This window comes from Oryctolagus cuniculus, chromosome 10 (genome assembly GCF_964237555.1).
Source record: "Oryctolagus cuniculus chromosome 10, mOryCun1.1, whole genome shotgun sequence".
Classification (NCBI taxonomy): domain Eukaryota; kingdom Metazoa; phylum Chordata; class Mammalia; order Lagomorpha; family Leporidae; genus Oryctolagus; species Oryctolagus cuniculus.
The window spans coordinates 92306769-92334299 of NC_091441.1; the positions used below are offsets into that span (position 1 = coordinate 92306769).

Sequence of the window (27531 nt, forward strand, 5' to 3'; positions counted from 1 at the left end):
CTTACTGTTTTTTTCTTTTGTAATTGAATGTTTAGTGGGGACATACTTTGAAACTATGTGTGTCAGTTATTGCTGTGTAGTAAATTACCCCAGTACTTAAAAGAACAAATAATAAATATTTTTCTTAATTTTGTTTACTTGTTTATTGTTATTTATTTGAAAGGCAGAGACAAAGAGACAGAGATCTTCCATCCACTGGTTCACTCCACAAATGATGCAACATCTGGGGCTGGGCCAGGCTGAAGCCAGGAACCTTGAATGCAGTCTTAGTCTCTCATGTGGGTGGCAGGGACCCAAGTACTTGAGCCATCACCTGGTGCCTGCTAAGACATGCATTAACAGGAAGCTGGAATTAGAAGTGGAGCCAGGACTCAAATCCAAGCACTCTGACATGGGATGCGGGCATCCCAGTAATATCTTAATTGCTCCTCCAAATGCCCACCCCTATATTATTATTTCACACAGTTTCTGAGGGTTAGGAATATAAGAGCTGCTTTGGTGTATGGTTCTGGCTCAGATCTCTTAAGTAGTTGCTATTCAAGATGTTATCTTGTTCCTTATGGCTGCTGGCAGGAGGCCTCAGTCCTGGCTGTGTGGACTTCCTCATGGACTACCTGAATGCTCTTACGACGTGGCAGCTAACTTTTCCCAGAACAGGCAATGTGAGAAGATTGAAGCCACAATGTCCTTTGAGTTCAAGTCTTCAGAGTTGTACATGTCATTTCTGTCTTAGTCTGTTTATCATAAGCAGGCCATTAATCCAGCTCATACTCAAGAAGGGAGGAATTAAGCTTCATGTTTTGAAAGAAATGTCAAAGAATTTTTGGATGTATTTCAGACCACCACACTATGTTTGGATACCTGTGTGTGTTATTATTTGGTTTCCTCTTATATTCAGTTGGTCATACTTTATTTATCTATTTTGATTTTCACCATCTCTAGTTTGGCTGTTGATAACCACTGAAGCTCATCTGTGTTCTTTTGACATACCTCTATTATTCTTTGAACTTTTCCTAGATTTCTGGTGCAAGATGTTCTAGTTTTGTGTGTGTGTGTGTGTGTGTGTAGTTAAAGAAAATTGAGATATTTACAGAGTATATAATACTCTTTAAAAGTATAATTCATTAACTTTTAGTATATACACAAACTTGTGCACCCACCACTACTACCTAATTCCAGAACATTTTCATCACTTTGAAAAGTAAGTTCCCTTTCCCTCTTCCTCCAGCCCCTGACAAAATCTAACCTACTTCCTGTCTCTATAGATTTGCATATTCTGGGCATGTCCTGTAAATAGAATTGTGCTACTCATTTGTGTCCTTTTGTGTTTGCCTTCTTTCTTCTAGTATAGCTTTTTCAAGGTTTAGTATTTCATTTTTTAAAAAGTTATTTATTTGCTCATTTACTTGAAAGGCAGAGGGATGAGAGGGGCAGGAATTGATGGGGCAGGAGAAGAGATCATTTACTCCTGGATGGACTGGTCCAGGTGAAGCTGAGAGCGCAGAAGTCTGTCTTGGTCTCCCGTATGGGTGCCAGAGGCCCAAGTACCCAGGCCATCTTCTGCTACCTTCTCAGGTACATTAGCAGGTAGCTGGATTGGAAGCAGAGCAGCTGAGATTCAAACCTGCACTCAGATGTGGTATGTGGGTGTCATCCCACTGCACCACAACACCAGCCCCAGTACTTCAGTTTTTATGGCTGAATAATATTCCATTGTATGGTTACACCACATTTTATTTTTCTATTCATCATTTGCTAGATTCTTGGATGATTGTCACTTTTTAGTTTATATGAATAATGCTGCCATTAGCATTTGTGTGTAAGTCTTTTTGTGGATTTATGTTTTCAGTTCCCTTGGGTTCCAAGATTATTTTGTATTTTCCCCAGTTTTGGAATCCAAAGAGTCTTGATTTTTCTGAACAGAGAATAGAATTTAGAAGACAAGATATGGGCACTTGATTTGTTCATTGCTGTTGGTGGTTCCTTGCTTTTAGACTCTCTAGATAGAGCTAGGGGTGTGTGTGTGTGTGTGTGTGTGTGTGTGTGTGTGTGGTATGAGAGTAAATGCATCTCTAGCTGTTGTGGTCATTTGGGGAGTGAACCAGCAGAAGGAAGACCTTTGTCTCCTCTCCCTCTCACTGTCTGTAACTCTACCTCAAGTAAATAAATAAAATCTTTTTTTTTTTTTTTAAAAAGAGAGTAAATGCACCTACAGATAGATGCTCACATGCTCATTTTTATATACACTTATTTCTATATTCATATACATTGAAAACCATAAAGTCATAGCAATACCCTCAGTTCAAATGAAAAATGACAGTATTCCTTCTAGTCTTCTCCCTTCTCATATTCATATTTTCCTCTGAGAAACTTCCTCCTGTATTCTTAATTTATTTACCTATTTGATCATTCCCCTTTTAGTAACCTCTCTCTCATCTCTGCTGCATCCTGTCACCTGTGCATATACCTTTCCTACCTCTCTTGGGCTCTGATGCTCTCACCTAGCTCTCCTTCTGCACAGACATCTTCCCTACCTTGCTCACTTCTCAGGTTGGAGTGGCCTCCACGTGGATACCTTCCTACCCCATTCACATTCCTGTGTCCCACTAGACCACTCTTCATGTGGATGCCATTGTCCCCTACTTGGCCTCTAACTCCCAACACAGATCAACCAACACGTGAATGTCCTTCCTACCCAGCCTGTGTGCCTACACAGGCCACTTCAGGTCACTTCTCCTTGGGGACACCCTCATTCTTGTGCCAGTTGGTCCTATACCATGGACAACTTTGTCAACACATTGTGTCTCTGTATATACCTTCCTTTCTACATAAGCACTCTGACAGCTTCATAGCAGGCCTCCCTCTTCATATAGATTAGCCACTGTACCTTGCACAAACTCTGACACCCACTTCTGGGCCAGTGTGACTCCATTCCTGTTGTGGCAGAGATAGGTACTGTGCTTTGCTTTAGGAGTCAGTTGTCAAAGGGAAGAGAAATAACTCCTTAGTGTATCCTTCAGGGTTTTTTTTTTTCTTTTCACTACCTTCACATTTGTCCTTTTTTTTTTTTTTTTTTTTTTTTTTTTTTTTTTAAGGTTTTATTTATTTATTTGAGAGGTAGAGTTCCATACAGAGAGAGGGAGAGACAAAGAGAGGGGTCTTCCATCCACTGGTTCACTCCCCAAATGGTTGCAATAGTCAGAGCTAGGCAGATCAGGAGCCAGATGCTTCTTCCAGATCTCCCACATGGGTGCAGGGGCCCAAGCACCTGGGGCATCTTCTACTGCTTTCCCAGGCCGTAGCAGAGAGATGGATCAAAAGAGGAGCAGCCAGGACACGAACTGGCGCCCAAATAGGATGCCGGCACTGCAGGCAGAAGCTTAGCCTACTCTGCCACAGCACCGGGCCCTCACATTTGTCTTCTTGCATTTCAAAATTAACTCTCTGGGCTGGTATTGTGGCACAGCCAGTAAAGCCACCCCTTGTGACTCCAGCATCCCATATCAGAGCACAGATTTGAGTCCTGACAGCTCCCCTGGGGGAGTGAGCCAGCAGATAGGAGATTTCTTCCTCTCTGTCACTTTCCTTTTCAAATAAATAAATAAAATAAAAATCTTAAAAAAAAATTTTAACTCTCCTAATTTTCGTCTCATACATTTGTTGTGTATTTTTGTACATAAATATTATTTTGATTTTTCTTTTGTGCATTTCAACTATGTGGATTGGTTATGTTTTTCATAAGTAGATGAGTTTTTCTTCTCTAATCTACTAGGAAAAATTGTTACTACACCAGGAAGAAATTGCTAAATAAGTAAAATTTTCTAGTGTCTGAGGCTTAGTAAAACATTCTAGCCAGAGTTGTGTCCTGAGAGGCCTCCACCCTGTTCCAGGCCTACTATAATAAATGCAGCATTCCTGTAGGGGAAGAGCTGCCCCGGAAGTAATTTTGTTAATAAGCATAAGAACTCCCCTTTATGTTTTTTTCTAATCATTTTTAATATCAAAAGCATCAACTTTTTAAATTAAGTCCATGGAATAAGTGCCCCTTGGGAAGTTAATTATTTTTGAGGAGCTGGTAAGTTCCAAACCTAAAAAAAAATAATAAGGAAATGGAAATACTATTTGCCTGACTTAGTCATACTGTACACATGTGTTGAAAATATTACACTGGACCCCTTAAAACTGTACACATTTACATGTTAATCAAAAATTTTTTAACTTAAAAATTGTTTTTTTCTTGTTTCTTTCAAAATATTTAGACTAGAAATCCAAATTTAACAAAGAAATATTGATAAAATAGATATCCTGTATGGTATACAAATTTGACAACTATATGCATTTATTTATAAGGTATTTTGTGGCTGGTTGTATTAATATTTAATTTTACAAAAATTGGAATGAGTCATTTCATTGGAATTGATGTATTTTTTATGTGTATTAGAGGCGCTTAGGTCTCTAGGTATTACCATGTACTAAATGAATTTCTCTATCAGGTTAAGATACAGATAATAGGAAGAATTTATGTTAAGGTGAGGTTTTTAAAGAATGATTACAGAGGCTGACGTTGTTGCTTAGCAGTTTAAGCCACTACCCGTGACACTGGCATCCCATATGAGTACCAGTTCAAGTCCTGGCTGTTCCACTTCTAATCCAGCTCCCTGGTAATGCACCTGGGAAGGCAGCAGAACATGACCCAAGTGTTTAGGCCCCACTATACACATGGGAGACCTCGATGAAGCTCCTGGCTCCTGACTCCAGCCTGACTCAGCCCTGGTTGTTGCAGCTATTTATGGAGTGAACCAGTGGATGGAAAATCAATCTTTCTTTCTCTAAGCTGCCTTTCAAACAAATAATAAATAAATAATTTTTTTTTTATAATTTTAAAAATCTTTTTAAAATTTATTTATTTGACAGGTAGAGTTATAAACACTGAGAGAGAGAGAGACAGAGAGAAAGGTCTTCCTTCTGTTGGTTCACTCCCCAAATGGCTGCTATGGCCGGCACTGTGCCAGTCTGAAGCCAGGAGCCAGGTGCCTCCTCCTGGTCTCCCATGTGGGTGCAGGGCCCAAGCACTCGGGCCATCCTCCACTGCCCTCCCAGGCTACAGCAGAGAGATGGACTGGAAGAGGAGCAACCAGGACTAGAACCCGGTGCTCACATGGGATGCCGGCTCACATGAGCCACGGTGCCGGCCCCAGTAAATATTTTTTAAAAAATAAATGATTAGATAAGAAATTATAAAACAAGATTGGATAAATAATTAAATATTTCTATGGTGTCAACACTTTTTAGGTGTTTCTGCCCAGTTTTCCTTCATAGTCAGATGCTTTGGGAGCTGGTGCTGTTGGGGGAACCCCTTGTGGTCATGGCACCATCACCATCAGAGTCGTCAGAGACTGTATTGGCGCTTGTTAAGTGAGTATGGTGGGTTCCTGATGGTGGGATTTGGAGCACTTTCCCATTGGTTGTGTTTCCCCACGATTATTGAATTGATGCACACAACCACCCTGACAGAGGGTAGTGCTTATATCACCATCTTACAGATGAGAAACTTGAATCAGGCTCCGTGAGGGCTAAAAGCATGTTTTTGTTGTTCTGCACCACAAGCACATTCATTCACTTACGTAAAGTTGGCCCTAGACCAACACTAGTTGCATAAATGGTCAGTGTTTAGTCAGAGGCATACATGACTAGTGAATGGTAGAGTGAGAATGTCAACCCGTCTTCTGCACCACACCTGTTCTTTGAAATGGGTCATTCCACATTCCACATTTCCATTTGTCTTTCTGGTTCCCTGAAGTGAGCTTGCCTGCTATTGGGATAAAATCCTCCCCTTGGGTAGACACTGTGTACATAAATGTCTCATAGTCGTGGAGTAGAGCCTTGAATCTCTTTGCCCTTTGTTTTCCCTGTTCTTCTGCTCTACAGCTGTATTTCTCCATTAAAATACTGCAGTGATTTCCGGCCTTATTTCACTATTCATGATAGTGAATTCAAAGAATATACTACCCGAACTCAAGCTCCGTGAGTAAACAGTAACTTTTATTGACTAGATATTAACTTTTATAACCAAAATATGCAGAAGTATTGTTAGTAATAACATTTTAATTAAAACTTACAACTTACAGGAATATTGATTTTATAAAGGAATATTTGAAGAGCTACTGGTAATAATTTCAGATTTCAAGAGATAGTATCTTTCTTTGAGTGATTGTATTTATTAATGGAATATGTGTTATCATTAATAGCCATCCAACAGTACTTTTAATTCTACTGTTTTAATGAAGCGTTTTCCCAGTCTAACAGGGGGAAAATAATCTCACCCTAGCCTACCTCATTCCTTCTCTATTGCTCACTTTCTTTTTGTAGGTAGGTTTCTAAAACAACCGTGACAGAGAACTCCATTTACTGCCTCAGCTTCTTGATTTTCTGGTTGCTTCTCCGTGAACTGCATGTTGTTTTCTCCATGTGACTGAATATGTTCTTTCCAAAGTCAGCAGGGCTTTTCTCACTGCCTTACCCAGTGGGCATGTTATTGCCCTGCTTTCCCTACCTTCTCTTTCTTGTAACATTTACACTGCTGACCTTGACAATATTTTAACCCCTGATATTGTTCTTTTCAGGCTGTCTGGTGGTGTGTCTCAACATCCTTTGTAGAATTGTTTTCTCTGCTAATGCCTTAAGTGTTGATATTCTGCAGTATTGTGTTCTGGGTTCTGATTTCAGAGTGATAGTTTCTTTCTGTACCAATTTATGTATATCCATGACCTCTTAAGACCCTGTACCAATGACTGAAATCTAACTTCCCTAGCTCAGATCTCTGCAAGGTCCACACCTTTGTGTCCAGAATTTGTGTGCGTGTTTGTGTGTCTGTCTGTCTGTCTGTCTGTATGTGTCTGTGTTTTTAAGGCACATTGCCAACTAGATATCATAAAATAACATTGGAAACAAAAAATGTATTCTAACTGAATTCTTTATGTCTGCCTCTTTTCTCCCTTGATCTCATACCCCTTTCTTTTATAGTAATTTTAATTATCAGAAACCTAAACTGTCATAAATTTCTCCTTAACAGGCTTCATATCAAATTTTAATGAAATTTTGCCAATTCAACATTGTAAAATATATCTCACATCTGTTATCTTCTCACCACAGCTGCCTTCCCAGTCTTATTGTCTCTAGCCCTTTTCATATCCGCCATTGCTTTCTCCCAAACCCTCCCTGCCTTGTAGGAATCTTCCAGATCTCTGCTACAGTGATCTTCATCATTCATGTTAATGTGGTTCCTACTAGCTTTTCCAGTAACTTCCCTTTGCCATAAGATAACATCTGAATTTCTTTGCATGTAAACTTAGTACTTCGTGATCTATGCAGCATCTACTCTTATTTCTGACTATTCATCTTTTCCACCTTGTGCTCCAGGAATGTTGAACCACGTGTAGTTCCACAAACAGACCATGATCTCACTTCATTGCTTTGCACATGCTGTTCATTCTCTTGTCTCACCCTCACTCTCCCTCCCCCATCCACTTGGTGAAAAAAACTCCTCCATGTCTTCATGTAAATGTCATCTCCTTGGTGAGGCTGTCCTTTAATTCCCTGGTAGACACTGATCTCTTTTGTGATTATCATGCATCTTATAGCACTTTCATTGTCCTCTGGTTTCTGTTATCATAATTGGGTATGTATCTCCTTCTTTCTGTGTGCTATTGAAAGGACCATGTCCCTTCATCTTTATCTGCCTAAAGCTAAACATGTTTCCTGGCATATAGTTGGTCGGTAATACGTTATAAGTCACAGGAAAGATTATATGTTGTTTGCAAGAAGAAATTGTAAACAGTTCTTCACTGATGTCATGTTCATCTTTTCCTGACTTCTTTTTATTTTGTTCTTATATAGGCCATCAGTCATATTAGGAGTAACCAATCCTTTTTTTGCCAAAACACTCCAGCACTGGCCACACATTATTCGAATAGGAGACCTTAAACCTGCAGGTACAGTATAAACTGAGTGTTCTGATTTTGGTGTGTAATGTGGCAGAGTAGGTTTGTCTTTCCCCTTTGTTCTCATCCCTTGGTTACTTTTTAATGTTTTGATAACTTTCTTTGAAGCAACCTAAAATAACAGCATTTGGAGAAGATTTTAACTTTACATTAAAATATGCAGATTCATATATATATACTCCATCATGTCCTCCTACCAAAAATGTACTTACAGTGTTACAAACATTGAATTATAACAAAACAAAATGAAACCTCCCCAAATATGAGTGTTTTGTGTATATATGTAAAAGTTCAATAGTATAGGAATCTCCAGTACTATTTGACTAAAACCTTATAGAATACTAGAATTATTCTAGACTTGGCACAGAGTTCTCAGTATTGTGCTGAAATATACTTGGAATATGAAATATCTGATGTTATTTTTTAATTACTTCTTGATGTATTGCTGTTCAAGATTATTTCTCCTGGTATACGTAGGTGTATTAAGACATTATCTAAACTATCCCTTATGGTATACACATACATCTAAATGGTTGTATTAAAGTTAGAGGTAGCATTTTAAATCATCTTACAAAAACTGGACTCAGTCTTTCACTGAAATCATTAAAAGCCTTATAAATAGAGGAAAGAGCAAGGGCCTTCACCTTGGCCGACACAGATATGTGATGGTGGACAGAACGGTTTCTTCAAAGCTCAAATTCTTTGCTGGGAGGATTAAGCACAGTTCCTGGAGCATGGCATTCTGTAAATGTCATGACCTCCAGCCATTCCACTTGTATTCTGAGTTGTTAGTGGTAGTTCAGAAAGCACAGTTAGTAGAGTCTTAGATATGAGAAGACAGGAGAAAACTTCTTAAAGATTGTTATTTAATCTTGACTTTTATTTTCATGATGTGGTCCAACTAATCTGGACTATTTGTAATATAATAGGCTACAGTTTATTTTCTCTTTCCGTAGGAAGAAGGCATTCTGTTGGGGATTTGGGCACAGAACTTACGTACAAAATCATTGGTTAGAGTAGCATGCATTGATAAACCTGTTTAAGGAACCACCAGACTCTTCCATAGTGGCATACCATTTTACATTCTTGCTGAGTGTATGAGGTTTCCCACTTCTTCACATGTTTGCCAGTGTTTGGTAGGGTTATTTGTATGATAGCCATTCTAGTGTGTTTGAAATGGCAGTTTTAAATGATTTTCCCTAATGAGTGTGATGTTGAGTGTATTTTCATCTATGTATTGTCATTTATATATTTTCTTTAGTGAAATGTCTATTTAAATGTGATGCCCATTTTTAAGTTAATGCTGTTTCTCATCTTATTGAGTCGTTAAGAGGTCTTTCTGTATGTGCACACGAATCTGTTTGCAGATACATATGACTTTTCATTTTCTTCAAAATCTTTTTTCTTTTTTTTTTTTTGACAGGCAGAGTGGACAGTGAGAGAGAGAGACAGAGAGAAAGGTCTTCCTTTGCCGTTGGTTCACCCTCCAATGGCCGCCGCGGCCGGCGTGCTGCGGCCGGCGCACCACGCTGATCCGATGGCAGGAGCCAGGAGCCAGGTACTTTTCCTGGTCTCCCATGGGGTGCAGGGCCCAAGCACTTGGGCCATCCTCCACTGCACTCCCTGGCCACAGCAGAGAGCTGGCCTGGAAGAGGGGCAACCGGGACAGAATCCGGCGCCCCAACCGGGACTAGAACCTGGTGTGCTGGCGCCGCTAGGCAGAGGATTAGCCTAGTGAGCCGCGGCGCCGGCCCAAAATCTTTTGAATTAGAAAAATTCTTATTTTTTGAGGATGTCTAGTTTATCACTTGTTTTCTTTCATGCAGTAGCTTTTTTTTTTTTTTAATCTTTTATTTAATGAATATAAATTTCCAAAGTACGACTCATGGGTTACAATGGCTTCCCCCCCCATACCGTCCCTCCCACCCACAACCCTCCCCTTTCTCACTCCCTCTCCCCTTCCATTCACATCAAGATTCATTTTCGATTATCTTAATATACAGAAGATCAGCTTAGTATACCTTAAGTAAGGATTTCAACAGTTTGCTCCCACACAGAAACATAAAGTGAAAAATAATAGATGATTTTTTTTAAATGATGATGAAATCAGATCAGACCTATTGTCATGTTTAATCCCAGTGAGAGTCAAGTTGGGAATTGATAATTTCTTTTTTTTTTTTTTTTTTTTTTACAGAAGATCAGTTTAGTGTACATTAAGTAAAGATTTCAATCGTTTGCACCCCCATAGAAACACAAAGTGAAATATACTGTTTGAGTACTCGTTATAGCATTAAGCCTCAGTGTACAGCACATTAAGGACAGAGATCCTACATGAGGAGTAAGTGCACAGTGACTCCTGTTGTTGACTTTACAAATTGACACTCCTGTTTATGGCATCAGTAATCTCCCTATGCACCAGTCATGAGTTTCCAAGGCTATGGAAGCCCCTTGAGTTCTCCGACTCTTATCTTGTTTAGACAAGGTCATAGTCAAAGTGGAGGTTCTCTCCTCCCTTCAGAGAAAGGCACCTCCCTCTTTGAAGACCTGTTCTTTCCACTGGGATCTCACTCACAGAGATCTTTTTGCCAGAGTGTCTTGGCTTTCCATGCCTGAAATACTCTCATGGGCTTTTCAGCCAGATCCGAGTGACTTTAGGGCTGATTCTGAGGCCAGAGTGCTATTTAGGACATCCGCCATTCTATGAGTCTGCTGAGTATCTCACTTCCCATGTTGGATCACTCTCCCCTTTATTTATTCTATCGGTTAGTGTTAGCAGATACTAGACTTGTTTATGTGCTCCCTTTGACTCTTAGTCCTTTCATTATGATCAATTGTGAACTGAAATTGATCACTTGGAATAGTGAGATGGCATTGGCACATGCCACCTTGATGGGATTGAATTGGAATCCCCTGGTATGTTTCCAACTCTACCATTTGGGGCAAGTCAGCCCGAGCATGCCCCAAATTATACATCTCTTCCCTCTCTTATTCCCACTCTTATGTTTAACAGGGATCACATTTCAGTTAATTTTCAACACTTAAAAATAACTGTGTGATAATTACAGAATTAAACCAGTCATATTAAGGAGAACAGACAAAAAAAAATACTAAGAGGGATAATGTATTAAGTTGTCCATTAGCAGTCAGGGCTATGCTGATCAAGTCACCATTTCTCATAGTGTCCATTTCACTTCAGGAGGTTTCCTTTTTGGTGTTCAGTCAGTTGTCACCGATCAGGGAGAACATATGGTATTTGTCCCTTTGGGACTGGCTTATTTCACTCAGCATGATGTGTTCCAGATTCCTCCATTTTGTTGCAAATGACTGGATTTCGTTGTTTCTTACTGCTGTATAGTATTCTAAAGAATACATATCCCATAATTTCTTTATCCAGTCTACCATTGATGGGCATTTAATGCAGTAGCCTTTTGAACTTTAAGAACTTGTTGCCTAACCCAGGATCGCAAAGATTTTCTTCTATATTTTCTTCTAAAAGTTGTATTATGTTAGTGCTTATATTTAGGTCTGTGGACCACTTTGAGTTAATTTTTGTGTATGGTATGAAGTAAGGGTCTAAAGTCACCAGTTATCTTCACACCATTTATTGAAAAGACTGTACTTTTCCATTGAATTGTGTTGGTACCTTTGTTGAAACTCAGCTGACAATTATTATAGAAGTCTTGTTTATGGGGCTGGCGCCGTGGCTCACTAGGCTAATCCTCCGCCTTGCGGCGCTGGCACACCGGGTTCTAGTCTCGGTCGGGGCGCCGGATTCTGTCCCGGTTGCCCCTCTTCCAGGCCAGCTCTCTGCTGTGGCCAGGGAGTGCAGTGGAGGATGGCCCAGGTGCTTGGGCCCTGCACCCCATTGGAGACCAGGATAAGTACCTGGCTTCTGCCGTCAGATCAGCGCGGTGCACCAGCCTCAGCGCGCTGGCTGCGGCGGCCATTGGAGGGTGAACCAACGGCAAAAGGAAGCCCTTTCTCTCTGTCTCTCTCACTGTCCACTCTGCCTGTCAAAAAAAAAAAAAAAAAAAAAAAGTCTTGTTTCTGTTCTGCTGCTTCATCTGTCTTCTCACCAGAACTATGCTGTCTTTATTATGACAGTTTTATAGTACATTTTGAAATCACAAAGTTTAAGTTCTCTTAATTTTATTCTTGGTTTTCAAAATTGTGTTGGCTATTATGAGTAATCGTGCTTCTGTGTAAGTTTTAGAATTAGTTTGTCAATTTCTATAAAAATCCAGTTGGTTTTTGGTAGGGATTATACTGAATATGCAATCAATAAGGGGTAAGGGGACTGCTGTCTTAAAAATAGTGAGTCTTCCATCCATGAGTACATAATATGTCTCCATTTATTCAGATCATCTTTAAGTTTCTGTGATATTTTATAGTTTTAATTGTACAAGCCTTATGTTTCTTTTGTTGACTTAATCCCTCTATATTTTATTCTTCTTTTTTAAAGATTTATTTTATTTATTTGAAAGAGTTACAGAGAGAGGTAGAGACAGAGAGAGAAGTTTTCCATTCACTGGTTCACTCCCCAGATGGCTGCAATGGCTGGAGCTGCGCCGAACCAAAGCCAGGAATCAGGAGTTTCTTCCAGGTCTTCCTGGAAGAAGTGATTGCAGGGGCCCAAGGAGTTGGGCCATCGCCACTGCTTTCCCAGGCCATAGCAGAGAGCTAGATTGGAAGAAGAGCAGCCAGGACTAGAACTGGCACCCATATGGGATGCTGGCGCGTCAGGCCAGGGCTTTAACCCACTGTGCCACAGCACCAGCCCCATTTTATTCTTTTTGATGCTATTAAAAATAGAATTTTAACTCCATTTTGGTTTTTCTATTGCCAGTTTATAGAAATACAATTAGTTTCTATATCTTTTGCTGTTGATTCTGTAGAAATGTTATGATTACAGGATCATATCTTCTGCAGATAAACTTCTTCCTTTCTTATCTGAATGACATTCATTTATTTATTTTTCAATCATTCATTCTAATCTATTCTATTTGATCTTTCTAATATCTAGTATCTGCTTTGGTTAGAACCTCCAGTACAATATTGAATTATAGTTGGTGAGAATAGATACCCTTGCCTTGTTCTTTATTTCAGGGAGAGAGCATTAGTTTTTTTTTTTTTTAAGATTTATTTATTTACTTGAAAGAGTTATACTGAGAGAGAAGGAGAGGCAGAGAGAGAGAGGTCTTCCATCCGATGGTTCACTCCCCAATTGGCCACAACGGCTGGAGCTGCGCAGATCCGAAGCCAGGAGTCAAGAGCATCTTCTGGGTCTCCCACGAACTGGCACCCATACGGGATGCCAGCACTGCAGGCGCCACTTCACCTGCTATTCCATAGCACCAGCCCCCAGCATTAGGTTTTTTAAAAAGATATTTTATTTATTTAGTTATTTGAGAGATAGAGTTACAGACAGATGGAGAGAAAGAGAAGGAGGTCTTCCATCTGCTGATTTATTCCCCAAATGGCTGCAATGGCTGGAGCTGAGCCAATACAAAGCCAGGATCCAGGAGCTTCTTCCTGGTATCCCATGCAGGTGCAGAGGCCCAAGCACTTGGGCCATCTTCTGCTTTCCCAGGCCGCAGCAGAGAGCAGGATCAGAAGACGAGCGGCTGAGACATGAACCGGTGCCCATATAAGGTTCTGGAACTGCAGGCAGAGGCTTAACCCATTATTCCATAGCACCAGCCCAACATTCAGTTTTTTTTTTTATCATCGATTATGTTAAATGAGTTTCTCATATATGTCTTTAATCAGATTGAGGAAACACTCTTCTGTTTCAAGTTTGTTGAGACATTTATCATAAATTGGCACTGAATTTCATTAAATGCTATTCCTTTACCTTTGCAGATCATCATGGGATTTTTGTCCTTTATTAATATGTTAAATTAATTCACTTTTAGATATGAGACCAACGTCACTTCTTCTGATAAATCCCATTTGGTCATAGTGTATAGTCCTTTTTATGTTGCTGGCTTCAGTCTGCTAATACTTTGTTGAAGTTTTTTTTTTCTTTCAATATTTATTTTTAATTTCAAAGGCAGAGTTACAGAGAGAGCAGGAGAGATCTTCTATCCATTGGTTCACTCCCCAAATGGCTGCAATGGCCAGGGCTGGACCAGGCTGAAGCCAAGAGACAGGAGCTTCATTTGGGTCTCCCATGTGGGTGCAGGAGCCCAAGCACTGGGCCGTATTCCACTGCTTTCCCAGGCCATTAGCAGGAGTTGGATTGGAAGTGGAGCAGCCAGGACCCAAATAAGTGCTGGCATACGGGATGCTGGCATTGCAAGTGGCTGCTTAACCCATTGTGCCACAATGCCAACCCCTTTGCTGAAGATTTTTACATGTATATACATGAGAGGTACTGGTCAGTAGTTTTTTTTTTTTTTATGATTGTTACAGCTAATATTTTTATTGCTCTGTGTCCTCTTCAGATAAATGAAGTTAACATTGTACCTAGGACCAAGAGAAAGGAGGTACAACTCTTGAATTTATTTTTCAAAATGGGGATGAGGACATATATGGAATATAGATAAGATTTCATTTTGAGCAGGCTACCTTATAGGAGAGATGGTACATTCTCTCTCGTAATTTCTGTCATCACTTTATTTGGACCTTTTACTAAAGCATCACTTTTACTGTAAGATAAATGGTGTTACTTGGAATCTGTGCTTTATAGAGTCTAGTGGAAGTACCTGCTAGAGAATATCAGTATTCTTGCTTTGGTCTTTGTTCAGTTCCTTAGCAGAGGGGATAGGTTGACTAATAGACCTATATAGACCTATATCTATTTTTTTTAAAGAGTTTTATTTATTTACTTGAAAGGCAGAGTTACAGAGAAAGAGAGAAAGAGAAGTCTTCCATCCAGTGGTTCTCTCCCTAAATGGCTGCAGTGGCTGGAACTGGGCCAATCCAAAACCAGGAGGTTCTTCTGGGTCTCCCACATGGGTGCTGCAGGGGCCCAAGCACTTGGGCCATTTTCCACTGTTTTCTCAGACACATTATCAGGGAGCTGGATCAGAAGTGGTGCAGCTAGACTGGAACTGAAGCCCATATGGGATGCCAGCATGGCAGATGGTGGCTTAACCTGCTGCTCCACAGCGCTGGCCCCAGACCTATATCTGTAACAACAGACTGTTTCTCCCACTGGCAGATCTCACATGAGTATGACTTCAACATAAGTGAATTTTATTAAATTAGTATATTCTTAATGCATTTTCCCACTTAAGATTTTTATTGTGTAAAATATATATGCCATAAAATTGACCATTTGTGCTTTTTTTAAAAAAGATTTTTTAAAGGCATTCATCATCCCTCTTTTTTTTTTTTTTTAAAAGACTTATTTATTTATTTGGGAGTCAGAGTTAGAGAGAGAGAGAGGGAGAAACAGAGAGAGAGGTCTTCTGTCTGCTGGTGCACTCCTCATATGGCTTCAACGGCCAGGGCTGGGCTGATCCAAAGTCAGGAACCAAGAGCTTCTTCAGGTCTCCCACAGAGTGCAGGGGCCCAAGAATGTGGGCCATCTTCCACTCCTTTCCCAGGCCATAGCAGAGAGCTGGATCAGAAGTGGAGCATCCAGGGCTTGAACTTGTGTCCATATGGGATGCCTGTGCCGCAGGCAGAAGCTTAACTCACTATATCACAGTGTTGGCCCCCCAAAATTTATTTATTTGAGAGGCAGAGTTACAGAGAGAGAGGGAGAAACAGAGACATCTTTCATCTGCTGGTTTACTCTCCAAATGGCTGCAACGGCCAGGACTGGGATAGGCCAAAGCCGAGAACGAGCAGCTTCATCCGGGTCTCCCATGTGGGTGGCAGGAGCCCAAATACTTGGGCCATCTTCTGCTACTTTCTTAGGTACATTCGCAGGAAGCTGAATCAGAGTGGAGTAGCCATGACTTGAACCAGCACTCATATGGAATGCTGAGGCTGCAGGTGGCAGCTTAACCCACTGAGCCAAACAGCAGTCCTCACCATTTTTATTATTTTTAAGTGTATAATTCAGTTCATAATGTTGTAAACCATCATTAGTGTATTGATAGTACTTTTTAATCATCTTAAATGGAATCTTTTTACCCAATAAACAATGCGCCCTTCGTGCAGCCCCGGGTAACTTCTAATTTCTGTCTCTATGAACTTAAGTATTCTACATACTGTTATGTTTTGTGGAATTGTACATATTTGTGCTTTTATTGCATGGCTTATTTTACTTACCATCATGTTTCCAAAGTTTATCTATGAGAAACATGAATCAAAGTTTCATTTCTTTTTAGAAATTGTGGAAATAAATGTGATAGAAAATTTACTGGCTGGCGCCGTGGCTCGGTTGGTTAATCCTCCGCCTTCAGCACCGGCATCCCAAATGGGCACCAGTTCTACTCCCGGTTGCACCTCTTCCAGTCCAGCTCTCTGCTGTGGCCCAGGAGGGCAGTGGAGGATGACCCAAATACTTGGGCCCCTGCACCTGCATAGGAGACCAGGAAGAAACACCTGGCTCCTGGCTTCGGATCGGCGCAGCGCCGGCTGTGGCAGCCATTTGAGGAATGAACCAATGGAAGGAAGACCTTTCTCTCTGTGTCTCTCCCTCACTGTCTGTCAAATAAAAAAAAGAAAAAAAAAGGAAAGTTACCATCTCTACCTTTTTTTAAAAAAATATTTATTTATTTGAAAGGCAGAGTTTACAGAAGGAGAGCGAGACACACAGAGAGATCTTCCATCTGCTTTTTCACTCCCCAAATGGTTACAACAGCCAGAGGTGGGCCAGTATGAAGCCAGAAGCCAGGAGCTTCTTTCTTGTCTCCCATGTTGCTGCAGGGGCCCAAGCAATTGGGACATCTTCTGCTGCTTTCTCAGACACATTAGCAGGGAGCTGGATCAGAAGTGGTAAGTGGTGCAGCAGGAACTCAAACTGGTGCCCATATGGTATGCTGTTGTTGTAGGCAGTGGCTTTAGCCACTGCACAACAATGCCATCTCCCATTTCTATGTGTACAATTCAGTGGCATTAAGCACATTGGCACTGATACAAATATACTTATTGTCACTTGTCAATCCACAGAACTCTTTCATCTTGCAAAATTGAAACTTGAAGGGCATGTGGCACTGCAGATTAAGCTTCTCTTGGGAATACCTGCATTCCATATAGGATTTCCTGATTCCAATTCTGGCTACTCTACTTCCCATCTAGCTTCCTGCTAATGCACTTGGGAGGCAGCAGATTATGACCCAAGTACTTGAGTCCTGCCACCCATGTAGGAGACCCTTGTGGGGAGCAGGGCCTGTCTCCCGCAACATAGCAAAATAAGTACTGAGACTACCGAGACTAGACTAGACCACTGAGACTATTAAGACTAACTCTATGCATCTGATCTCCCATCATATGGCGCTGAGAGAGAGTAAACAAATCTTACACAGCTGCTTCGTTAATTAGCTGATTCCTGACCCAACCCCCTTAAAAGGGGGAGAGAGACAACATGCGCAGCCGCAGCCGTGCCCCTCTGAGAGAGTCAGTCGGAGAGCTCGCTGGTGCCGCTCCTCCGCGGAGGCGGGGGAGCGGCAGCAAATCCGGGAAGGGCTGGGGAAAGAAAACAGCGCAGAGTCCGGGGTGGTTCCTCCGAAAGCGGGGGAGCGACAGACCCTGATGGAATTACTGGCTCCTGGGCTTGTCCTGGTCCAGCCTTGGCTGTGGTGGACATTTGGAGAGTGAACCATTGGATGATTCATATTCTCTCTCTCTCTCTCTCTCTCTCTCTCTCTCCCTCCCTCCCTTTCTCCCTCCCTCCCTCCTCTCCTCCCTCCTACCCCCTTCTTTCTCTCTGTCTCTTTCTCATGAAGCTAAGAGCTAGGAATTCCACCTGGGTCTCCCATGTGGGTTACAGGGACCTAAGTACTTGGACCATCTTTTCTGCTGCTTTCCCAGGCACAATAACAGAGAGGAGATTGAAAGTGGAGCAGCCAGGACTGGAACCAGCACACAAATGGAATGCCAGTGTTGCAGGCAGTGGCTTAACCCCCTGTGCCACATTGCTGGCTCCTCTGTTATTATTTTTTTTATATATATTTTATTTACTTAGAGAATTACAGACAGATTAGAGAGACAGGGGTCTTCCATCTGATGGTCCACCCCCCAGCTGAACCTGGGCCGATCAGAAGCCAGGAGCCAGGAGCTTCTTTGGGGTCTCCCATGTGGGTGCAGGGGCCCATCTTCTGTTGCTTTCCCAGGCCATTATCAGAGAGCTGGATCAGAAGAGGAGCAGCTGGGACTCGAACCAGTGCTCATATGGGATGCTGATGCTGTATGCGAAGGCTTAGCCCACTACACCATGGCTCTGGCCCCTGTTATTTATTTTTTGATCGTATGCATGCTAATGGATCTTTGGTGATACTGCATTGTGAATTTTTTTTTTATTTCCCTAGTGGTTATTGATGGCTAGTGTCTTTTCATGTCCTCAATGCCCATTTGTGTATTTTGTTTGGAGAAATGTCTATTCAAGTCCTTTGCCCATTGTTTTTATAAAGATTTATTGTATTTATTTATTTGAAATTCAGAGTTATACAGAGAGAGAAGGAGAGGCAGAGGCAGAGAGAGAAAGAGAGAAAGAGGTCTTCCATCCACCGGTTCACTCCCCAATTGGCCTCAACAGCCCAAACTATGCCAATCCGAAGCCAGGAACCAGGAGCTTCCTCTGGGTCTTCCCATGCGGGTACAGGGTCCCAAGGACTTGAGCCATCTTCTACTGTCTTCCCAAGCCATAGCAGAGATCTAGATTGGAAGAGGGGCAGCCAGGACTTGAACTGGTGTGCTCTGGCATTCTCGATTTTTTTCCAGAGCTATCTGACATTCGTTTTATTTATTTGAATAAACAATATATTTTTATGACATTATCTTTGTATGTATTACATGCTACAGTACAAAAATGATGGTGGTGGGATAGTAGAGTTGATTATGCATCTCACCTGATGAGGGCCACAAGAAGTTTGTGGATGAAGATTGCTACAAAGGTTGCATTCTTGTTGTTTCTCTTTTTAAAATACACGCATGGATCACTATTCCTTCATCATTACAAACGACTTACTGAATGTCCAGAAACATGAAACCCCCTGTTGATTTTTTTCCTTCCTGTTACTGAGCCTCTTACCCAGTGAGTTCCAGGAAACAATGGGTTGTAACTGGCAACAGCAGTACATAGAAGAGTTGCAAGTCCTTTGTGACTTGAAGTAGAAGAAAGTAGAAAATAATATTTTTTTAATTTATTTGACAGAGTGAGACAGTGAGAGAGAGAGACAGAGAGAAAGGTCTTCCTTCCATTGGTTCACCCTGCAAATGGCTGCCGTGGCCGGAGCTACGCTGATCCGAAGCCAGGAGCCAGGTACTTCTTCCTGGTACAGGCGCCCAAGCACTTGGGCCATCCTCCACTGCTTTTCCAGGCCACAGCAGAGAGCTGGACTGGAAGAGGAGCAACTGGGACTAGAACCTGGTGCCCATATGGGATGCCAGCACCGCAGGCAGAGGATTAACCAAGCGGGCCACGGCGCCGGCCCAAGAAAATAGTATTTTAATGATTAGAGTTACTCAAACCCTTATGGTTTTGACATTTGATATTATTTGGGATCTTGGGAGTCAGAGGCAGAAAAATGACTTAAATTTAGTTATCTATATCTTAAATATGTATGTATTAATTATGCATATATTAAGGGAAAAACTGTCTTGTGTTAACAAGCTGCCCTGAACTCTGCAAAGCAAAACCACAAGTTGGGAATTAGAACATGAGAATAGGTAACTAAAATTGACAGAGTAAAAACTGAGCTAATCAGTCCAAAAGATTTCAGAAAGCTGAGTTTTCCTGGACTCTGTTTTTCTCCCAGCCTGCCCCACAAGCCTGCCTGTTTCCTTCCTTGACAGAGGGCTGGAGGCTGCCTCTTCCTTTCCTGCCGCACTCTGCTGCAGGCGCAGCTTCTGCCCAGGAGCAGTGCTGTACTCTACAGTGCACACCTTTTATCGGCTGGTCTCTCTTCCCCTCTGACTCCGTGCAGTACTGCAGCCCTGCGTAGCAGCCCGTCCACTTATGGCTGAGATCTGTGGTTGTGGCAGGGAGTGTGTTGAAATGCAGACTGCGTGGTGGCATCCTACTCTTAACTTCCTGTTCCTCTGGGGCCCGTGCTTTCGGTCTTTCAGCCACCTTATATGTCAGACATCTTTATTGTTCCTTCTGATTCTGACCCTTGAGCTAATCTTAGCATATGTGGCCGGCGCCCTGGCTCACTTTGTTAATCCTCCGCCTGTGGCTCCAGCATCCCATATGGGCACCGGGTTCTAGTCCCGGTTGCTCCTCTTCCAGTCCAGCTCTCTGCTGTGGCCCCGGAAGGCAGTGGAAGATGGCCCAAGTGTTTGGGCCCCTGCACCCGCATGGGAGACCAAGAGGAAGCACCTGCCTCCTGCCTTCGGATCAGCGTAGCTCCAGCTCTGTAGCAGCCATTTGGGGGGGTGAACCAATGGAAGGAAGACCTTTCTCTCTGTCTCTCTCTCGCTGTCTATAACTATCTGTCAAATAAAAAAAAATTAAAGTTACTGCTCAGGAAGTCCCTGTGTTAAGAGAAATAAGACAAGCACGAAAAGATAAATACCACATTACCTCGTTGTGCATGGAATCTAAAAATGTTGTTCTCGTGGAAGTTGAGAGCCAAGTGGCAGTTAAAAGAGTCTGGGGAGACCCAGAGGAGGTGGGTTTAGGAAAAGGCCAGCCAGGGAGTAGTGAGTGACAGGTGCAGTAGGTTGACTATCGATAATAGTGATGTATTTTATATTTAAAAAACACTAGAAAAAGGGATTTTGAGTGTTTTGCCAGAGAAATGATAAATGTTTGAGGAGATAAATATGCTTACCCTGATTCATACATTGCACATATTTGTGTATATTGAAGTGTCACATGGCACCCCATAACTATATACAGTTTTTATGGTCAATCAAAAGAAGAGTTGACAGCTGTGGGGTTAGGTTGTCCAGTAAAGTATATAAGCATAAGGGTGCTCTCTGTCCCTGCTCTATACTTAACGATGACAGAGTTAGCAACCTGTATGCCTGGGCAGTCGTCACTTGGCATGGATGATGGCAGTCAGCAAACTGGTATTGGTGCACTCTGTGTGACTATAAGTTTTGTTTGTGCCTTGGTTTTGTTCAAATGTGAAATGGGCATTGTAAACATACTTTTATTTTGGAGGTGAAATGTGGTTATCTGTGCAGTGTTCCTGGCCCAGAGCCTGGCACAGAGCAAGCATTCAGTGGGTGGCAGCCATGACTGCCTTCACCATTGTCTACAGCTCTTTGTGACATGCTCTTCATACTTTTGAATGTAACTCTTTTCTTCAAAGGTCTTTTCCCCTTCTTCTCACGGATAATTTTATTTCTTTTCTAAGATTGCTTAAATGACACTTTTTTTTAAAAGATTTATTTAGGCAGAGTTACAGAGCTGTCATTTCCTTGAGGAAATGTGAGCAGAATTAGAGAGGCAGAGAGAGGGGAGGGGAGGGGAGGGGAAAAGAAGAGAGGGGAGGGGAGGGGGAAAAGAAGAGAGGGGAGGGGAGGGGAGGGGAGGGGAGAGGTGGGGAGGGGAGGGGAAAGGTGGGGAGGGGAGGGGAGTCTTCCTCTGCTGGTTCACTCCCCAGATAGCTGCAACAGCTGGAGCTGGGCTGATCTGAAGCCAGGAGCTTCTTCCAGATGTCTCATGCTAATGCAGGGACCCAAGGACTTAGGCCATCTTCTACTGCTTTCCCAGGCCATAGCAGAGAGATGGATGGGAAGTGGAGCAGCCAGGTCTGGAACCGGTGTCCATATGGGATGCTGGCACCGCAGGTGGTGGCTTTACCTGCTACGCCACAGTGCCGGCCTCATGATACCTTCTTTAAGAATCCTCAATAAATTTCTCTCGTGTCTTTGGCCAGAAAATTTTTGTGTGTCCTTATAGTTTCTTGTTTGTAATTCCACCCTGGCGTGTATTCTACTGTGTTACATTTCTCTTTCTATGTCATATTTTACTGTTAGCCTGTGAACTCCTTTATATCTGAAATGAGTTGTTTTTATTCCTGAATGGACAAGTACCTTGCATTTATTGATAACAGAATCAATGAAAAAATAAATCTGTGTATCCATGATTTATTTATCTTCTTCAACATGTGTCCATTTATTTTTTTTTTAATTTTTTTTTTTGATAGGTAGAGTGGACAGTGAGAGAGAGACAGAGAGAAAGGTCTTCCTTTACCATTGGTTCACCCTCCAATGGCCACTGCAGCCGGCGCACCGCACTGATCCGAAGGCAGGAGCCAGGTGCTTCTCCTGGTCTCCCAGGACTTGGGCCATCCTCCACTGCACTCCCAGGCCACAGCAGAGAGCTGGCCTGGAAGAGGGGCAACTGGGACAGAATCTGGTGCCCTGACCGGGACTAGAACCCAGGGTGCTGGTGCCGCAGGCAGAGGATTAGCCTATTGAGCTGCAGCGCTGGCCCATGTGTCCATTTAAAGTTCTTATCAGGATAGTTGAAAAACGTACAGATTACTGCTTTGCAACTTTTTTGGAATATGAATCTTACTTCAAAGTAAAAATTTATAAAAATATCTTTTACCATGGCAATATGCTCTTAATATTTAAAAAAATATATTGTGAATGAAATTCTTTCCTGTTCCAGTAATCCCCTCATGTGTACCATAAATAGCAGTTTAATTTATGTAATGATTTCAATAAAGATATTTTATAAATTTGGAGGCTTGAATTAGACAATCTCTGTATTGTGTTTCAATTCTTAGGTTCTTTTTTTTTTAAGATTTATTTATTTATTTGAAAGAGTTACACAGAGAGAGGAGAAGCTGAGAGAGGTCTTCCATCTAGTGGTTCACTACCCAGTTGGCTGCAATGGCCGGAGCTGTGCCAGTCCGAAGCCAGGAGCCAGGAGCTTCTTCCTGGTCTCCCACGTGGGTGCAGGGGCTCAAGGACTTGGGCCATCTTCTACTGCTTTCCCAGGCCATAGCAGAGAGCTGGACCGGAAGTACAGCAGCTGGGTCCTGAACCAGTGCCCATTTGGGATGCCAGTGCTTCAGGCCAGGGCATTAACCCGCTGCACCACAGCGCCGGCCCCAATTCTTAGGTTCTTAGGTTCTTTTATGTAGAGGAAAAGTAGGGAATTGGAAAGAGTAAAAAAAGTCTATTGGGTATGTTCATGACATTTTAAGTGTGTATGTTGAGGTATTTTGCTGCCTGTTGTAACCATTATTAAATTGTAACTTCTCTTGACCTGAAGACCAGGGCTATTGTATGTGTGACAAGGCTGTGCAACGCAACAGCCTTCTCAGGAGTTCTGTCTATCTGTGGCTCTGTCTTGTGATTGTTGTACTTGTTGTTACCATTTGGTGGCAGTGTAAGATTCTATAATGCAAATACAAAATGTGGGGAAGACTACATCTGCACAGTCACTGTTTCATTTACTCCTAAAGGATATTTTATTCCGATTTAGCACATACATTTTTTTTTTTTTTGACAGGCAGAGTGGACAGTGAGAGAGAGAGACAGAGAGAAAGGTCTTCCTTTGCCGTTGGTTTATCCTCCAATGGCTGCCGCGGCCGCCGCGCTGCGGCCGGCGCACCGCGCTGATCCGATGGCAGGAGCCAGGAGCCAGGTGCTTTTCCTGGTCTCCCATGGGGTGCAGGGCCCAAGCACCTGGGCCATCCTCCACTGCACTCCCTGGCCACAGCAGAGGGCTGGCCTGGAAGAGGGGCAACCGGGACAGAATCCGGCGCCCCGACCGGGACTAGAACCCGGTGTGCCGGCGCCGCTAGGCGGAGGATTAGCCTAGTGAGCCGCGGCGCCGGCCTAGCACATACATTTTTAATTTAATGTTTGCTATATAGATTTTAAATTCCCAGTAGAATGATTAAAAGGTAAAAAGTCAAGTAATGATCAACATATATTGAGAAATCAAATATCCATTTTATATAATTTTATTGTCTTTCTTTTGTTATAATAATTCAGTGTTCCCTTTATCTAGTTTTGTCTGGAATAAACTTTTAAGTATTGGTTTATATTAAGATGAAGAGTTTAGCTGTATTATCCCTAACTGTAGTAAGTAGCAGATTGTGGATCTTATAAAATTCCAAGATAATTATGAGAATATCTATATTGCTTCCTTCAGGTGAAATTCCTAAGCAGGTTAAAGTGAAAAAATTGAAGAACCTAAAGACTCTGGATTCTAAACCTGGTATTGACCTTTCTTAATTTTAATATACATACTTAAGTGGGTACTTGAGTTTTTCTATTTACTGTCTTTTCTTTACTTCATAGGAGTTTATACTTCTTACAAGCCATATCTAAATAGAGATGAAGAGATCATAAGACAACTGCAGAAGGTAATTTGCTCGTTCTAATTAGTAATTTAAATGTCCTTGTTCAGTTGTATAATGTGCAGGCAGGCAGGCAATATGTGCTTTATATATAATATATAAAAGATGTCTTCCATTTGAACCAAAACTTCATAAAAATCAGGAGACTGAAGTAGCAGCAACTACAGAAGAGTGCCAGTCTTTCTAGACTGACAGTTTCTGAGAATTGGATGTAGTTCACATTTTGAAAAAGTTTAATATTATTAATATAGCAAATATAAATTGAAAAAGGAACTGAAATTTTTTAAAGTATGGGATGAATGATGTTTCCTAAGCTGAAGACTCTCATGTTTTGCTGTAAGGACTCTTTCTGTAGGATGTTGTGCAGTGAACTTCAAATTAAGTCTCTTCAAGATGAGGTTCTAGTTTTTCTGTTTTTTTACTGTCAAGTATAAATGTGTATTTAAAAAGCAGGCAAACTTGATAATTATTCTTGTTTTGTATTCCTTGATGCCAGAATATACATGTAGGTCCTCATTGTTTCTCCTTTTAAGGGTGTACAACAGAAACGTCCTTCTGAGGCTCAAAGTGTTATTCTTCGACGCTACTTTTTGGAACTGACACAAAGCTTCATCATTCCATTAGTAGGTTAACAAATATATCTTACTTAATTTAATGGTTTATTGACAAGTATATGAATATTTGTCCCTTCCTTCAAGGCTTTAAGTTGTGTACTCTGCCTGCTTGTGTTTCTAGTGGTTAAAACTAGAGCCCTTCTAGAGATCTGCAGTCTTTGTCCAGGTATTAACTGAGCAGCTCACTAAGTCACTTCCTCTCTCTGACCCTCACTTTCCTTCCATGTAAAATGTGGATGATTCCACTTCCCCTACTTACCTTTCAGAGTTGGTGTGAATCTTGGATAATTGATACAAAATATTATGTAACTTGTATTTTGCTTGTTTAAAAAAGGTTGTTCTAGAGCTTCTTTGAAATTGTTTTCTTTTTTTTTAAGATTTATTTGTTTATTTGAAAGGCAGAGTTACAGGGAGAGAGGGGAAGACAGAGAAAGAGATTTTTTTTTTTTTTTTAAATAACCTGCTAAGGATAAACACAGGATAGATATTTAGGGAAGATTTTCTTTTCTTTTTTTTTTTCTTCAAAGATTTATTTATTTATTTGAAAGGCAGAGTTACAGAGAGGCAGAGGCTGAGAAAGAGAGAGAGAGAGAGGTCCTCCACCTGTCGGCTCACTTCTCAGACGGCCGCAGCAGCCAAAGCTGCGCCAGTCTGAAGCCAGGAGCCAGGAGCCTCCTCCGGGTCTCTCACATGAATGCAGGGGCCTGAGCACCTGGACCATCTTCCACTGCCCTCCCAGACCACAGCAGAGAGCTGGATCAGAAGAGGAGCCGCTGGGACCCAAACCGGTGCCCATATAGGATGCCGGCACTGCAGGCAGTGGCTTCACCCGCTACACCACAGTGCAGGCCCCCAAGAGATCTTTCATCTTGGTTCACTCCCCAAATGGCTGCAACAACCAGGGCTGGAGCCATGTGCTTCATCCGGGTCTCCCATGTGGTTTCAGAGAGGGGCCCAAGCACTTGGACCATCTGCTGCTTTTCCCAGGCCATTAGCAGGAAGGTGGATCGAAAGTAGAATGACTAGGACGTGAACTGTCGCCCATGTGGGATGCTGGAATCGCAGCCAGCAGCTTAACCTGCTGCACCACAGCACCATCCCTGAAACTGTTTTCTTGATCACAGTTTGGTGTCACATCCATGAGACTTTAGTAGTTCCATGATAACAGGAACTGTGTCTTGCTCATTACCATTTCTTCAGTCTGGCATATGGTAACACTCAAATATTTATGGAATAAATGACTAGATAATATGGTTATTCTACGAAATTCAGTGGAGTATTGTATTAAAATATAGGTACCATGGCATGATCCTTGTCTGGAGATTTCATTGTAGATTTTATGTAGGTGTTAATACAGTCTATCTCTGAATATTATTTGGGGCAACTTGGAGATCTTTGCTGTTACATTTTGGGAAGAAATATTCTTTTTTTTGTCTGTGGATGTCAGTTTATGTTGTTCACTTTAAATCTCCTTGTTTAAGTAAACAGACTTTACTGTAGTGCTCAAAAGCATGGATTAAAGTCAAGTAGACATGAACTAAAGTTCAGGCTACAACCTTGGTCAGTTTGCTTAGTCTTTTGTAGCCTCAGTTTCCCAGTAATGCCTGCCACATAGCATTGATTGCAAGTATTATAAGAAATCATGCATATAAAATGTAAAGGACATTTTTCAGTACCTAGTTATTTGATAATGTTAAGTATTATCATTAAAATATGAGGTCCCCAGACCAGTGCTGTTGTGCAGCAGGTTAAGCTGCTGCATGCAGTGCCTGCATCCCATATGGGCACTGGTTCAACTCCCAGGTGCTCTACTTCCAATCCAGCTCCCTGCTAAAGTGCCTGTGAAAACAGTGGAAGTAGGCCCAAGTCCCTGAGGGGACTCTCATGTGGGAGACCTGGGTGAAGCTCCTGGCTCCTAGCTGCAACCTGACCTAGCCCTAGCCATACCTGCCATCTGAGGAGTGAACCAGCGGATAAAAGATTTCTCTCTCTCTCTCTCTCTCTCTCTCTCTAACCCTGCATTTCAAATAAATAAATAATTTTTTTTAAAAAACAGTATAGTCTCTTAGATTATCCAAGATTTAGTTAAATCTTTGTTGAAAATCTAACTTCCCAGCTCAGTCTAAATTTGTCTGTGTCTCTCATGGGGAGCGATGGAGTTGTTGATGTCCACTGAAAGTGCCTATGGTGAGTAGATAAACAAATTCAGCCCCAGTGTCTTCTATTATGCACTCACAACACGGATGGCTTCTGGGATGCCGGCAGGTGTGAGGCTTCTCCCTGCCAGCAAGCAGTGACCTCTGCAGTGGACACCAGCTGGGTGTCCTTTCCTTCACGTCTGTCACCGTCTACCTAGCGTTAGCAGCAGATCCCACAGACTGAGGCTCACTTCCCAACACTGGCTCCCTCCACTTCAGATGCCAATTGCAAGCTCCAGGTCACTTCATTTATGCTTCTGACTGATCAGCCATAAATAAGGGTTCCCACAAACCCCTCCTCAGCATTGATTCATTTGTTTGAGCT

At 42.0% G+C, this 27531-nt stretch overlaps 1 protein-coding gene across 3 annotated transcripts in view; it reads left to right on the forward strand.

Moving 5' to 3' along the window:
- DENND6A (DENN domain containing 6A) overlaps positions 1–27531 on the forward strand; it is a 92969-nt gene that overhangs the window by 58013 nt on the left and 7425 nt on the right. For 2 of the 3 annotated variants that reach the window (XM_002713264.5, XM_070050677.1), the window contains exons 10-15: positions 5293–5415; positions 5929–6024; positions 7897–7991; positions 24187–24252; positions 24336–24400; positions 24928–25017. In XM_002713264.5, the coding sequence (XP_002713310.3) occupies positions 5293–5415; positions 5929–6024; positions 7897–7991; positions 24187–24252; positions 24336–24400; positions 24928–25017 (535 nt within the window). The remainder of the gene's footprint in view (positions 1–5292; positions 5416–5928; positions 6025–7896; positions 7992–24186; positions 24253–24335; positions 24401–24927; positions 25018–27531) is intronic. The other variant, XM_017343899.3, reaches the window with a different exon arrangement.